The sequence below is a fragment of the Mastigoproctus giganteus genome, chromosome 1, assembly GCF_048544385.1.
Source record: "Mastigoproctus giganteus isolate SK-2022 chromosome 1, ASM4854438v1, whole genome shotgun sequence".
NCBI classification, from domain to species: Eukaryota; Metazoa; Arthropoda; class Arachnida; order Uropygi; family Thelyphonidae; genus Mastigoproctus; species Mastigoproctus giganteus.
The window spans coordinates 229,398,103-229,414,121 of NC_143575.1; the positions used below are offsets into that span (position 1 = coordinate 229,398,103).

At 36.4% G+C, this 16,019-nt stretch overlaps 1 protein-coding gene across 1 annotated transcript in view; it reads left to right on the forward strand.

Annotated features, from left to right (window-relative positions):
- The window catches only part of Upf1 (Upf1 RNA helicase), a 294,032-nt gene that overhangs the window by 23,631 nt on the left and 254,382 nt on the right, over positions 1-16,019 (forward strand). Inside the window, exon 2 of the mRNA XM_090376241.1 lies at positions 1,751-1,890. Coding sequence (XP_090232367.1) covers positions 1,751-1,890 — 140 coding nt within the window. The remainder of the gene's footprint in view (positions 1-1,750; positions 1,891-16,019) is intronic.

Consider the following 16,019-nt stretch of genomic DNA (forward strand, 5'->3'; position numbering starts at 1 on the left):
GAAATTTCTGGACCTAACCTGTGTAATATAATTATACTTAATTTTTGTGATAGAAAAAAATATTTCCTTTCCACAAATTAATTTAATACCATATTTTAAATTCAGCCCAATACTGTCGTTTTTATTGTTCCAAGTTTATATTTTCTTCTCATTGTCTGTTTCATGATATTTCAATTTTTATTATGTATATTTTCACACTATTTTCTTATATGTGTGGACACACAAGTAGAATGACCTAATTCTGTCCCTCTCCCCACCAAGTTATTTGGAACACATATTATAGTAATGAAGTTTGTATTTTAGTTTGTTCTGAGTAGAATTTTAAAATTACTATTATGTGATTAGCTAAAAAAATAATTAGGGGCTTAGTTTCCTTTCTGTTTATGCTTAAAATTCTGTACAAAAATAAATGTAATAAACATGCATTGTGGCAGTAAAGTTACCAGACTGGTGCTGTTGCAGAAATGTTTGATGGTTTTGAAAATAAATGGAAGTGGTTTGTTGTAGTTCAAACTTCCTCCAGCAGATGGTGGTACACAGATTGTGCAGTAGGCTGACAGGTTGCAAGTTACAACCAGTTTCATTCATAGTGTTAATGTTCCATTTTGCAGTTGTGTGATGAAAAGATATCAAATTTTGCTTTAAACTTGGAAAATCTGCAGTAAAAACTGTTTCTAGTGGTGAAATATTAAGTCATACCACTGTTTGAATTTTATAAATGGTTCAAAGATGGACACGAGGATGGTCATGATGACACAAGAAGTGGGCATCTGTCAGCCTCTCAAAATTAGGACAGAGTTGAAAAAAAATCATTTAACCCTCAGAATGCTGGTGAGTTGGATATGAATAAGGAAGTGATTCATAAAAAATCTGCATGAAGATTTAGAGAAAGAGAAGAGCTGTGCAAAAGTTATGTCTCTGTTGCTCCTGCCAAACAGATGAGCAGAAGCAACGAAGGATCATCATGTGAAGACTTTGTCCAGACTTATCCAAACAATCCTAATTTACTCAACCGTGTTCTTACTGCAGATGAACGTTGGATGTTTCAGTATGATCCAGAGATGAAGTGTCAGAGCATGCAGTGGACTTCAAAATCAACAAGGCCCAAAAAGATTTGTTTACAGATGTCCAGGTATTTAGATGATGGTGCTGATCATGTTTTGTTTTGTTTTTTATTTTTGACAAATAGGGTGTGATTCACAAAGAATTTGCACCTGGGAGAGAGTCATGCTGTGTTCTACATACAGGTGCTTCAAAGTCTGGTGAATGCAGTTGAAAGGCTATTCAAAATATGTAAAAAATTTTTGCTGCACAGATGGACAGAAGCAATTAAGGCTGTTTTTATTCAATGTAGTTATCACCTGAATGAATGAACTTTTTACACGTTTCAAAAAGTTTATGTAAAGAGTCAGCAAAAGGCATCCAAAAAGAGATAATGTTCTGGTCGATACATTTTTTTTAAGTCCTTAACACACACACACACCCCTGGGAATTTTATTTCAACACACTGTTGAAATAAAATTCCCAGATTGGTGTGTGTTGAAGACATAAAAAAAAAATTTAAGTGCCGACCTGAACATTATCACTTTGGATGTGTGTGTGTGTGTGTGTGTGTGTGTGTGTGTGTGTAGTAAATACAAGGGATTTTATATTGTTTAGTATTAAAAAAAAAATTAAGTATATTAATTGTAATGCTCAATTTTTATATCACAGTATTTTTTTTACTAAGGAATAGTAAAATTTTTTTTAGCTCAATGGTCCAGACATCCCTTTACAAAATGGATTAGATCGAGATGTATCAGTTGCTACACAGGGATTAGGAGAACTTACATTTCAAGAGGAAGATGAAGATCAGTATTACACAAAAGATTTGCCTGATCATGCTTGCAAGTATGTTTAATTTTACTATTCTTATATTTATTTGATTGAATGTGATTTACTTTCATTTTCAAGAAAATCACTTGCTAATACCAGTTATTGAAGGGGTTGAGATACATATGCAGAATGAAGTAGTATAGGCAGAAACACTGTGCGTTTTTAGCAAGGAATAAGATTTAAATTTAACAGAGGTTTTAACAAGAATTGCTCCTTGGAACTTGCAGAGTTTAGCCAAAATTTTACCTTTGTAAGTATTAATTTGAATTCAGTTCATAGTTGATTGAAATTTGAAATGTTAACTCTGTAGTGGTGGCATGGGATCTTACTGGTGCCTCTCAAAAATAACATCCTTGCTTTCCAATTTTTTATGATTAAAAATCTGAAAATTTTTCTATGTTCCTAAATGTAGTGAAACATTTCATGGTTTTTGTAGAGAAAAACATTGGTACTTGCCAGGTGCCATGCTTACATTTTTGCAACTGCTTTCCTCCAGAGGAATAGTCTAGTTTATATGATGTAACAGACCAGACATTTCCTCCTCCAATAGAATCCCTCAAATCATGGTTTAATTATATGCTTAGGGTCCAACTCTGCATTTATAATGGAAAGTGGTGAAACCCATGTTTAGTGTCTAGAGCAAAGTTTCTGGCATCCCCCTCCCCCCATACTTCTCCTCTAACCCATGCACGGTACTAAGTACTATAGGTTTTGATACCTTTCATGTTTGGGGTTTTCATAAAAAAAAAAAAAAAAATACATGTTCTCTGATTTCAGTCCTTCATCTTTTTGCAATAATATAGTTTTTCTATGTAGTAATAGTAGTGTAGTAATGGAGAATATGCAAGAAAGCAAGTGGCTTATGTAGCATCAGCAAAAAAAAAAAACCACTTTAACACATCCATTCCCTCAAAGTTTTGTCAGTTCCTCCTTGAATTTATTTAAGATATCAACTTCCACAACCACATATGGAAATTTGTTCCAGCAATTAACAACCCGCAGGCTAAAAGCAAATTTCTGCACATTCTACAACCGTCTTCCCTCAATTTGAATTTATTCCCCCTCAGTTTCGTATTCTGAGCAAGTGAAGAATCCCATCAAAATTCAGTGAGCTCAATTCATTCAAGGCTCATGCACCTCAATCAGATCACCTCTAGGTGGTAGATGACTCATCAACCGGTGCAATACCACCACTTTGCTTATTGGAGGCTTGAAGTGGTGAAACCCATGTTTAGTCTCCAGAGCTAAGTTCCGGTCAACCTTTCCCCACCCCTTCCATAATGCAGTATGATTGATGACTTTTGAGGTTATGATGAACATCATGGCAAGATCCAGTCTTCTCTACATTTCAAGGTACAGCTCTAAAACAGTGTTTGCAGGCCAGCTGCTAGTTAGTACACTGGACCGAACCTATTGGTAACTCTTTAGGAGGCTTCCGGATCAGCTAGTGTATAATCTTGCTAGTTCTACTCTGCCAGATAGTGACTGGAGGGAGTCCAAGTAGTGTGTTTGGGGGGGGGGGGCATTGTTGAGACCGCATAATGTCAAAGATCTGGGTATATTCTTACCATGTGAACGCAATATCCAAAAATTTAATTACTTCATACAGCATGTCCCCCTCCCACTTTTTCTTACCATTGAATACAACCATGAATTGTCAAACTAATAGAGTAAGCTTATCTCCGAAAAGATCTAAACCTCCCAAACACTTCCTAATTCATTTCACAAATGTACGTCGTCTCAATTCTAATCTCAACGATGTCCATTTCCTCTTGCAGTCTGCCAAAACCCATGTACTTTTTTCTGACAGAATCTCAGTTATCGGTTGATTCAACTGCTGCTCATCTCAGTTGCCCAAATTATTCACTGTATGATTCCTTTGGCCACAAAGGTGGTACTTGTGTATATGTCCGTTCCGATGTTCCTTGTCAGAGACTTGGTAATTTGGAATCTCCTCTTTTTGATCTTCTCTGGCTTAAGATCTCTCCACCTCATTGTGTCAAATTCATCTCTTGTCTCTACCGTTCTTCCAACTCCACTAATCATTTGGAGCTCTTTCACTTCCTCTCTTTGCAACTTGACTTTCTCCACTCTGATTTCTAGGTAAAATGATTTATCTCTTTTGAGGTAATCTTCCTTGGCGATTTTAATGTTCACAACTCCAGCTGGCTTCCATTTTCTAGTCAAATCGACCTAGCTGGTCAAAAGATGCTGAGACTTTTGCAATTACTAATGGCCTTGCACAGATTGTTCATTTACCTACAAGAATACAAGACAGTCCTAACCATACAGCCAACACGCTTGATCTTTTTCTCACAAACAACCCTTCTCAGTACACAGTCGAAGTGAGTGGTCCTTTAGACACCTCAGATCATTAATGTTCACAACTCCAGCTGGCTTCCATTTTCTAGTCAAATCGACCTAGCTGGTCAAAAGATGCTGAGACTTTTGCAATTACTAATGGCCTTGCACAGATTGTTCATTTACCTACAAGAATACAAGACAGTCCTAACCATACAGCCAACACGCTTGATCTTTTTCTCACAAACAACCCTTCTCAGTACACAGTCGAAGTGAGTGGTCCTTTAGACACCTCAGATCACAACTTGGTGATTGTCTCGTCTCCAATGGAGCCTTTATCTCACGGCTATTCCCAACCTCGTATTGTTAAGCATTATAAGAATACAAGATGGGATAACCTGCGAGATTTCTTTTCCTTGGTCGGATTACTGTTTCAAAACTTCTGATGTCAACGTTTGCTCAGATCGTGTCAGTGAAATTATTCTTGCAGGAATGGAATCCTTTATCCCACACTCCACTTTAAAATCTCGTCATTAATCTAAACCTTGGTTTTCCAATAAATGTGCTAAGGCTGTTCAAGAGAAGAACGTTGCATATCGTAATTGGCTTGTTTGCAATTCTTAAGTTTCATTTTCTGCCTACACCAAAGCTCGCAGCAATTGTAAAACAGTTATTAATCAGTCCAAACTACATTTTAAACAGGCTAAGAGGAGAAAACTTGCTTCTTGCCTTAATGGTAGCTGATCATTCTGATCTCTTGCCAGAGCTATTGGCTGCAATTTTTGCCCATTTCTGCTCCCACCTCTGTTAAAACCAGATGGTTCTGTTGTCACTTCAGCCAAGGATAAAGCTAACCTGCTAGCATCCCATTTTTCTTCCAACTCACGTATTAATGATTTTGGTAAAACACCTCGCACCATTCCAAACACGCTCCATTCAATGCCTCCTGTGGTCTTCCGTCAAAAGGATTTTGATGAATCTTGATGCCAAGAAAGCTCCAGGTCCTGATGGTATTTCTCCACCTGTTCTCAAAACCTGTGCTCCTGAACTTACTCCTGCTCTTTGCTGCCTTTTTCACTTTCTTATTCCAAAGGTGTTTTTCCTTCTACTTGGAAATTTGCTCATATCCAGTCAGTTCCTAAAAAGGGTGACAAATCCCTCCCATCCAATTATCGTCCTATTGCAATTACTTCTACTCTTTCTAAAGTAATGGAGGAATCAATTAACTGCCAACTCTTGAACTACCTAGAAACCTTCCATCTGATCAATGATCGCCAGTATGGATTCTGTCAGTGTCGATCCACTGTTGATATTCTGGCTTGTGTTACCCGTTTATGGACTAATTCAATGTAAAGGTTCCGTGAAACACAAGTAGTTGCTCTTGACATCTCAAAGGCTTTTGATCGTGTTTGGCATAAAGGTTTTCTCAACAAACTTCCATCTTATGGTTTGCCAACTGTTTTTTGTAATTGGTTATCCAGTTTTCTCTCTGATTGCTCACTGAGGGTGATGGTAGATGGCTCTCTGTCATCTAATTTCTCCACTAATGCTGGTGTCCCCCAAGGTTCAGTTCTTTTCCCCATTCTTTTCCTCTTGTCTTCCATTGACTGGAAATCCTATCCATAGTTTTGCCGATGATAGCAAATTGCCTTCCAATTTCCATTTTGAGAATCCTTGTCCTGCTCAATCAGCTTCAACTTCTAGAATATCTGCTACCAATTCCTTAAATGCCGATCTCCAGGTAATTTTCCAGTGGGGCAAAGACAACTTAGTTGATTTCAATCCTTCTAAAACTCATTCTTGTCTTATATCTCACAAAAAGGATTCTTCTGCTCCTATCCTTATCTTTGGTGACACTCTGATTTCTAGGTAAAATGATTTATCTCTTTTGGGGATTACCCTGACTTCTAATCTCTCTTGGCACTAGCACATTACAAATATTACTTCCTCTGCATCTAAAAAAACTTGGTTTTCTCTTTCGCTCTCGGCGCTACTTTTCTTCCAAACAGCTGCTCACTCTGTATAAATCGCAAATCCGCCCTGCCATGGAATATTGTTCCCACATCTGGGGTGGTGCCCCCAAAACCTCTCTCAGGCTTCTAGATCCCATTCTGAAGAGTACAGTTAGGTTAATTAATGAAATGACTCCTTTCTAACAGTCTCTCCACTCACTGTCTCATAGATGTACTGTTTCTGCCTGATGCCTTTTGTTCAGATAGTTCCATGGGCACTGTTCTTCTGAATTGGCTTCTATAGTTCTCGGTCTCTCTCTTTCAAAACAATCCGAACACGTTCCACCACCAGCCAACATCCATTTACCGTCCAACTTCAAACTCACAGAAGCAACTTTTCATCTTGCTCGTTTATTCATTCAACTGCTGTTTTCTGGAACAACCTTCCTTTATACGTATTTCCTGAAAATTACAGTCTACAGAAGTTCAAGTCTAATGTCAACAAATATCTTCTCAACTTCCAACCCAAGCATGTTACTAAGTACTATAGGTTCTAATACCTGTTGTGTTTGGGGTTTCCATAAAAAAAAAAAAAAAAAAAAAACCTCACCGGTGCCTAGTCTCCAGATGCTTCAATTTACAGAACTTAAGCCTTTCTTGGTGAGAGGACCTCCTTGCACCCCTCACCAATCTTGTTGCCCTTCTCATGCTCAAGCAACTCTACATCCTTCCTAAAATGTGGCCTGACCATTGCCTTACACAAAGGGATAATCACCTCCTTTTCCCTACTATCAGAATTTCTGTATATCATTAACAATACTACATAACCAGCTCTGGTAGCATCTGCATTGTTCAGAAAACTTCATATCTGACTGCACAATTACCCACCAGGTCTTTTTCATTCTCTAATTCCCTGAGTGTAGTACCACACAGTTGGTACATTTCTCTTGAGTTACTGCTATCCATATGCAGTGCTTTGCATTTGTGAATTTTAAACTTCAGTTGCCACTTGTCAGCCTTTCCGCTCAGATTTTCTAGATCCTGTTGCAGTAGCACACTGACATTACTGTCATTAACAACCCTGCCAACCTTTGTATCATCTGCAAACTTCAACATTAAGCCTGATGTAACTTCATCAATATCATTGATAAATATACAAAACAACAGTGCGCTCAACACCGAACCCTGTGGGACTCCACTAATAACATTAGTCCACGAAGAGCAGCACCCATTGCTTACCGACGCATTATAGCCTTAGTTGCTAATGCGCCAATAAAACCCAACAACCAACCATTGATTGCCACCCTCTGTCTTCTCCCACTCAACCATCCTTTTATCCATTGTAGCAACTTGCCCTTAATACCATACTGCTCCAATTTTTACAGTAGCCTTCCACGTGCAACAGTGTCAAAAGCTTTCCTGAAATCCATATATATATAATATTAAAATTATTTTTTGCCTCCAGTTTCTTTGTAACCACATCATATTATACTATCAGATTTGCCAGACAAGACTTTCCCTTAACAAACCCATGCTGTGTCTGAATTATTTTGAGTTATTTGCTCCGAATTATTAGAGCAATTTTGTCTAGATGATCCTGCAATGCATCTTTAACCAGTGACTCCATTATTTTCCCTGCAAGAGAAGTTCAACTAATTGGTCTATAATTACCCATGTCACCCTTAGATTCCCCCTTTGTGAATTGGGGATACATTTTCACATCTCCAGTCCATGGGGACCTCCCCTGAGTCCAAGGTGCTCTCATAATTATGGCTAAGGGTTTGTTTACTTCCTTTGATGCCTCTTTTAATATAACTAGATAGATACCATCCATCCCAGGTGCCTTTCTTATGTTTAACTTCAACAATTTTTTCCTCCAGTTTGCTCTCAGTTATTACAAAATCAATAAGTACCATGTTACAGTTTGATAAACTTCTGGCGTTGTCCTCCCTTAATAACTCCTCATGTGTGAATGTAGATGCAAAATACTCATTCACATTATCAGTTATCTGAGCATGATAATCAACAGTTGAACCATTGATATGAAGTGGACCAATCCTCTTCCTTCTAGAGTTTATATAAGTAAAGAAGTCCTTGCTGTTTTTTCTTAGCATCCTTTGCCAAAGAATTCTCGTCATCTGCCTTTGCTTACCTAACCTCCTTTGTGACTTGATTAGAGACTAGCCTATATCTGCCATAGGCTTCTGTGTTACATGATAATTTATATGCATCCCATGCATTTTTCTTCTCTGCCATGAATCTCATTAGTTCATCTGACATCCATTTAGTCCTAAACCTTTAACAATATTTCTTAATCGGTATGAAAAGCCCAGTAGCTTCCAAGATTAATTCTTTGGAAGCTTCCTATTTAGAATTTTATTTTGGTGACATCATCAGTTGGTCCCACTGTACAGAATTTAAAAACTGTCTAAGGTCACTGTAGTCACCTTTACGGAAGTAAAAACCCTTCCCTTTACCCCTGATGGTAATTATATCTTTAAGTAAATCCCACATCAGTACACTGTGATCACTGCCACTTAGTGGTTCCTTTATCTGCAAATTCTTTATACATGAATAATCACTGCCGAGAACCAGATCAAGAGTATTACCCTCTCTGGTTGCCTCTCGAACATGCTGCTGCAAAATCCACAAAAATACTGATAGTGCGCGAGTGACCAACCCATAAGTTTCAGTCAATATCTGGGAAGTTAAAATCCCCCATTATAACACAATCTAATTTACTGGCCCATTCTCTGTACAATTGTTCGTTGTACACATTAGAGTCATTAGGCCTATAACACACTCCTATTCTCATTTTTGCTTTCCCGGTGTTTAAGTTACACCAAACTGGCTCAACATTGCACTGTCCATCTATGTCAACTGGATGCACTTACTTAGATTTTGTTTTTTATAATGAACAATATAACCTCTCCTCCTCCAAATTCATCAAATTTATTTACTATACTTCTAGCATTGGTGTACATATAAGTATACATGCATCTATTCTTATTCTTAGTTACCCTGACACAGCCCATGTATTTATTTGTTTCATGATTACACCCAGCATCCCCCAACCCCAGGCTGCTGCTCATTCTAACAGAAGCAGTGCAAGAATCACTTTCACCTCTGCCTGCGGCTACTATTAACCTTTTAGTATGTGAATATCTCCAAATTGGTAGTTTTCCGAACCCACCCAACCATGCCTCGATAGCATCAGCAAACACTCTTGCACCCTTTCTATTTAAGTGTATCCCATTCCTGTAGAAGCAGTCTCTCCTGATAACAAGCACAGCCCAAACTGAGAAAAATTTTACCCCATGAGCTTTGCACAATCACTCCAGGGTGAGTTGATTGACAAGGTTTGGTTTGGTTTGGTTTTTTTTCTATTTTTAGGAGCATTAGCAACTAAGACCATATTGCTCGGGGATAAGCGGTGGTCATACCCTGACCTTTCTGCATCTTCCATATTTGGTGGTGACGGGCTCGAACCCTGGTCTAATCAAGAAGCATGTGCTACGCACTGCTGCTCCTTCCCACCTAGCTACGGAGGTGCCTTGATTGCCAAGGCCCTCATCATATACTCCGTCCTATTATGTCTGTACAGAATTGCAGATACTCTGCTCTTATAATTATCTAGTGGTTTAATAGGACAAAAAGGTCTCTAGGCTCTTGATACTCAGGAGTTTTTGAGTTCCGAATATTGCACCTTTGACCCGTGTTGTGATTAATATCGAGTAATTATCCAAATAATTTACTCAGTGCCGCAAAACTCCTTTAATTACCTTTTAATAGTAATTCTATTGCTTTCTGGGTGAATGAGAGATTTTGGCAGAAAAAAAGAAATAACTTTTAAAAAACGTAACATCATTTATTAACAGGAAGATCATACTCCACATTTTCAACATATATGATTACTATAAGCATAGTAGTAGTAGTAGTGGCATGTGTTGCAAGAAAGCAAGTGTATGAGCTTATGCAGCATCAGCCAAAAAAAAAAAAAAATCACACCATTCCCTCCAAATGCCCGTCCAGTTCCTCCTTAAATTTATTTGACCTATCAACTTCAACAACGACAGATGGAAGTTTGTTCTAGCAATTAACCACCCGCTGGCTAAAGGCAAATTTCTGAACATCTATTTTACATCTGTCTTTTCTTAATTTGAATTTATGCTCCCTTAGGTTCATAATCTGAACAAGTGGAAGGATCCCATCAGAATTCTGCGTGCTCAACCCATTCAAGGCCTTATACATCTCAATCAGATCACTGCGCAGGTGCCTAGTCTCCAGCCACTGCAATTTGCAGAACTTAAGCCTCTCTAGGTAAGAGGATCCCTTCATTCCCCTCACCAATCTTGTTGCCCTTCTCTGTACACGCTCAAGCAAATCTACATCCTTCCTAAAATGAGGCCTCCAGACCTGTACGCAATACTCAAGGCGTGGCCTGACCATTGCCATAATATGATACTTCATGAGTGTAAGATATCAAAGTGATCTATGATAATAATAATCCGTTTCTGTCTATACTTTAATACTCTCCTCCAAAATAATTATCATTATTCTTTCAGCTTAATGCCATTAGCCATCTAATCCTTTGTCTTATTTACCAAGTTATAAGAATACTAAATATAAGGAACACAATATATATACTAGCTTCACAAAATATTAAGAAACACATCAAATTGAAAATGTAAACTCTTCCCATTACATGTCCATATTACATACAGGCAGTTACCATTAATTTAATCATTAATATTTTTATCAGTTAAGTTTTCCATTGCCACATTTGCTTTAATGTTAGCGCTTTTATATGATAACTTTATATCTAATGTATTTGATCAATGCAAACATGAAATCTTGAGACATATTTATATGTTTTACACTTAACATACAAATGCTTTTATTTAATAGAAAGGAACCATTTTATCATTATTATTCTCACAGACATTGGCTTTCATACTCATGAAAATACACATACAAATTTGCTTTAATGCAAACACTTTTATATGATAACTTCATATCTAATGTATTTGATCAATGCAAAAATGAAATCTTGAGACATATTTATATGTTTTACACTTAACATACAAATGCTTTTATTTAATAGAAAGGAACCATTTTATCATTATTATTCTCACAGACATTGGCTTTCATACTCATGAAAATACACATACAAATTTGCTTTAATGCAAACACTTTTATATGATAACTTCATATCTAATGTATTTGATCAATGCAAACATGAAATCTTGAGACATATTTATGTGTTTTACACTTAACATACAAATGCTTTTATTTAATAGAAAGGAACCATTTTATCATTATTATTCTCACAGACATTGGCTTTCATACTCATGAAAAAACATTTTCACTTACCAGTTTTTGATGGGTGCTATCCCAATCAGCGAGCAATCTTCGATTCCTCCATCAGTTAAAATGACTCTGGGCACTGTCTCATCAGAAAGCGAATCTTGCTTAGGATGGGGCTCCCTGGATCTCCTTGTCGAAACTCTAGGTCTTGTCTACTCCTCACACTCGCTCCTCTACTCCCTTCTTCTCTTCCTGAAATCCCCAAGGACCCGTTTTTAACACTTACTTCTCATTGGGTCGTAGAAAGAGATCCAAGCCTTCAAACACTCGGTCGGCACATGATGGAATTTTAGTCAAAGGGGTAACTAGTTATCTCCTTTTTAGGTAAATGTAAAGCTATAGCATACATCTGCACAGACCTTACATAGGCTGAGAGGTATTTCAGATATTTATTCATGTAAGAATCAGTTTCTTACCCCTTCTCTTATCCCTTTTGTTCACATTCTGACCTGAGTGGAATCTTCCGATGTTTATAAGATTTTTAATAACCCTTTGGACCCGTAAGTGCTGAACCGAAATAGCTGTTCCTTGATTACAACTGTGGCTTTTAAGACAAATCTCTATTGCACAGTTATAGTGAAAAACTATAAACGAATTAAATGACATTTAATTCGTTCTTACTCCTTAGCTGAAACTATAGGTTAATAAAATAAGATTTTGAAAGGCATTCAGGATAACAAGGATATGGTAATTTCAGTTACTACTTAACAGAAATCAGGTTAAAGGTGTCAAGAGAAAACTGACACTACAACACATACTCTTTCTCCCAGGTGTACTAATAATGCAGCCATGGTTTAGAAATGTTTTTCGAGAATGAAAAAGCAAAAAAATACTGTTGTGTAAGAAGAACAGCAAATAGTAGTCATGATATTATACATGATAGGGAGAGAAAACAGATGGCAGTAATCAAAGTGATTCAAAGATATATCCTGCCGTGTCGATCTTTCATAATAAAAATTATTGTAAAATCGAAAGCAACTTGCTCTTAATGTCAGCCTTAGAAGGTGACTGGATGGTACAACATTGGACATCTTCGGAACAACCCAAAAGCATGTGCCTTTAAAGAACTGTCTGGCGTGTGGTGTTGATAATATTCCTGTTATGGTAGGCCTAAAAATTGGACTAGCAAGGTTATTAAAAGAATGGATTTAATTTATGTGTTGAAGTGGGGGGGCTGCATGCATTCTTGTCAAGTGGATGAATATTGCAAGTCATTGAACTAAAGAATTTGAAAAATTGGTGTGTAAGTTGGCCATTTTTTTGGTTAATTGTTTGACTAGACTAGTAGAACACTGGCAACTTTTGATAAGTCTGTTAAAAGAACAGTTTAGAAGTAGTGAGAAAATGATGTGAGCACTTTTTGGTTACCAAATTGAAAAGTACACGCAAATACTACTGGGTGGCACTGACTCAACTCCCAAACTAGTTCATGATCCAGATGAAGTTTTGAAAGAACAAAAATGAATGAACTTGAGAAAAGAACATCTGAATTTCAACTCCTGGTGAAAGTAATTCTAAACAGGCCATGGAAACATTATTTTTCACTAGGCATATTTTAAACCATGCAGAAAATTTGTTTTTATTCCTCTCTTCTGGCTTGAACAAAGCAATTTGCTTGTTTCTTTTCATTGTTATGCCAATGTTTGGAAATCTAAACATAGTTTTTCATTCCAGTGTACTTGACATCCATGTACTGAAGTCATTACTCCCAGATAGGTTGAAGAATGTGATGTGCAAATTTTTTATACCAACAGTTTTGTAATTCTTCCACTTCCATTTGAGAACTTGATTGTTTCAGTTGATTTTGTAGACAATTTTCCATTTCTTCTTGTTCTCTTTAAAGATGAAGAATTAAAAGAAGGATGGTCAGCATCAGTTCTGTCAGTGTGAGAACCTACCAGATGCTATTACAGTGGTCCTCAGTTGCAGAACTGACAGGTGCACAAGGAGGCATGAAATATAACAAATTATTTCTTGGTATTTTAATAATTATTAGTAGCAAAACTGAGTTCAGATTTTATTTCTTTTCGGTGAGTGCTCTTGACATTCAAATTTACACAATAGGCCATTATTGTGAACAAAACTTAGGCTCAGCATTTCTGAAGAGGGGCAAAGTTATGATAATATCTTTTCTCAAAGTAATCATAAGCAGTTAATATTCAACAGCTAGTTCCCAACAGAAATCCACAGACCGAAAATCCTAGGTAAGCTAATGTTTGAAATCATACTCTACTGGTAAACATTGCAATGGCTATATTTTAATATAAAATGTGTATCTTTTCAGTGAAATGAAATTTAATTTCTGTTGCAGTGAACACAGCTTGGAAACTAGGCACCTTAGAGGTGACTTGATTGAGATGTTTAAGGCTCTGAGAGGCAATAGTAAAATGAATAAGGATGAAATTTTCACGGTTATGAATGATTCTAGAACTAGGGACCATAAATTCAAGTTACGGGGAGAGATGTTTAGATTGGATTGCAGGAAATTTTATTTTAGCAAGTGAGTTAAATATTACTGGAATAAGTTATTCCATGGGTGGTAGAGCTGACAGTTTGAGGAAATTCAAAAGTCAGCTGGATAGTTATCTAAGGGAGGAGGGAAGTCCATAGGTTGTCCATTTCCTTTTCTGTTATTATTTATTTTATCTAATTTTATTATTATTATATATATATATTTTTTTTTAAATTTATTTATTTATTTATTTATTTTGGCTGGTGCAGCATAAGTTTGGGCTTTCTTGCATCATATGGCCATTACTAATACTTATTTTTATTTGTAACAGTGTAGAGATAGTCTCTACACCAGTATTTCCCAACCTTTTTCGAGTCGCGGCCCCCCCTTTTATAATAGCCAAGTAACCTGCAACCCCCCCACCACCATATTTGCATAAAAAGGCGTTTTTAATAGGGTAAAGAAAACACATTAAAAAATAGATTTTTCAGAATATAATTCTAACATAAATTATTTAATTAACTTAAGCAACCAGCTTCAAAATTTGTAGTTGAGTGTTTGTTAAAGCCAACCTCATGTCATCCTCAACATTCATTCTATTTCTTGGCTTTGTTTTGATATGAAGATGCGTTGAAAATCCACCCTCGCAGAGATACGTAGAGGCAAATGGAAGTAAAACTCAAAGGCAAGCTTGGTGACATTTTATTTTTAGGGAGTGAATCAAGGTCCGCTGCGGTGGAAATTTGAAAAAATATTAAAGGTCTGCCGTAGCAAATAATATAAAATGTTTAATATGTATGAACACCGGGCTTTAATATTTTTTAAGTATCTGATGCGGTGGACCTTAAGTCACTTCCTTTCATTTATCAAAAATCAGTTTTACAACCACTGGTAGAATATTGCAGTGTAGCCATATGCCATATTGAAATAAATAAGTGTTGAAAACCTTCGTGGTGAAATTTCCTTTAAAAATAATTGCAACTAAAAATAACCAAGGCGATCCCCCAGAAAACACTTTGCGACCCACACTGTTATATCATGTGGTAGATTGAGTAATTTATTATCGAAATGATACAATTTAAAGGAATTGAACAACCTCAATGCCCAACACTTAAACTATTTATGGCTACATTTTGGGAACTCACCTCACTGTTTTCTGTCTTCAGGCCTGTTAACATGATCTGGGAATGGAGTCTCTAGGTCCAGTTTGGGAAGCTGCTCTTGTCTTGTTTTACTCTTGTTTCATTCCTGCTTCCAGTTACCCGAACTTCAGCTTTTTGAAAATCAAAGGTTGAAAGCTGTATGTGTGTAAAATCCAGCTCTATTGTTAGACTTTAACCATGGATATTGTTTACCCTTTACTTACGTATTAAATTGAAAACCGTGTATTCTTTCACTGTATAACAGTATAATTTGTTTATTGGTGAAACAGGTAGTTTTTTTTTTTTTTTTTTCTTTTACATTTTAAATCCATTCTGTATCGGCTTTTTCAGTTTTAGCATAAGATAAGAAAAAAGCTTAATTCTTTTGGTGAAATGGATAGTTTTTTTTTTTTATTGTTATTATTACTAGGAAAGCCAGCTCATTATGAAGGTAGCAGAAGAGTTTTTCAGCCAATATCTTTTCTGATATCTCTAACTCACTTTAACATGAATTGTCTATTAGTTAATTGTTTTATTGTGTATTCTCATTCATTGAAGTTATAAATTTGTGTCAAGTTCTTTCATCACACCCTTTCCATCATTATTCCTCTAGAATATCTTGGCATATTTTCTGACATTTCTCCAATATTTCTTTGGTCAGTTTTGAAATCGGTTATGGAAATTTGCCAGATTAATTCACAGGGAAGAAACTCGAGCATTATTCTAAATTTAGTAGTTAAGTAATAATTTTGGAATATTTCCCTGAACTAAAATAGATAGTACACAAATAGATAAAACAGTACTAAAGATAGTACTAAAATAGATAAAACACAAATCAAAACCATTGATTTGTGCATTCAGATTAATTATGAAATCATATTAGTGCAAATAAGATTTCATTAATCAGATTTCCCCCATCTAATGGGTAAT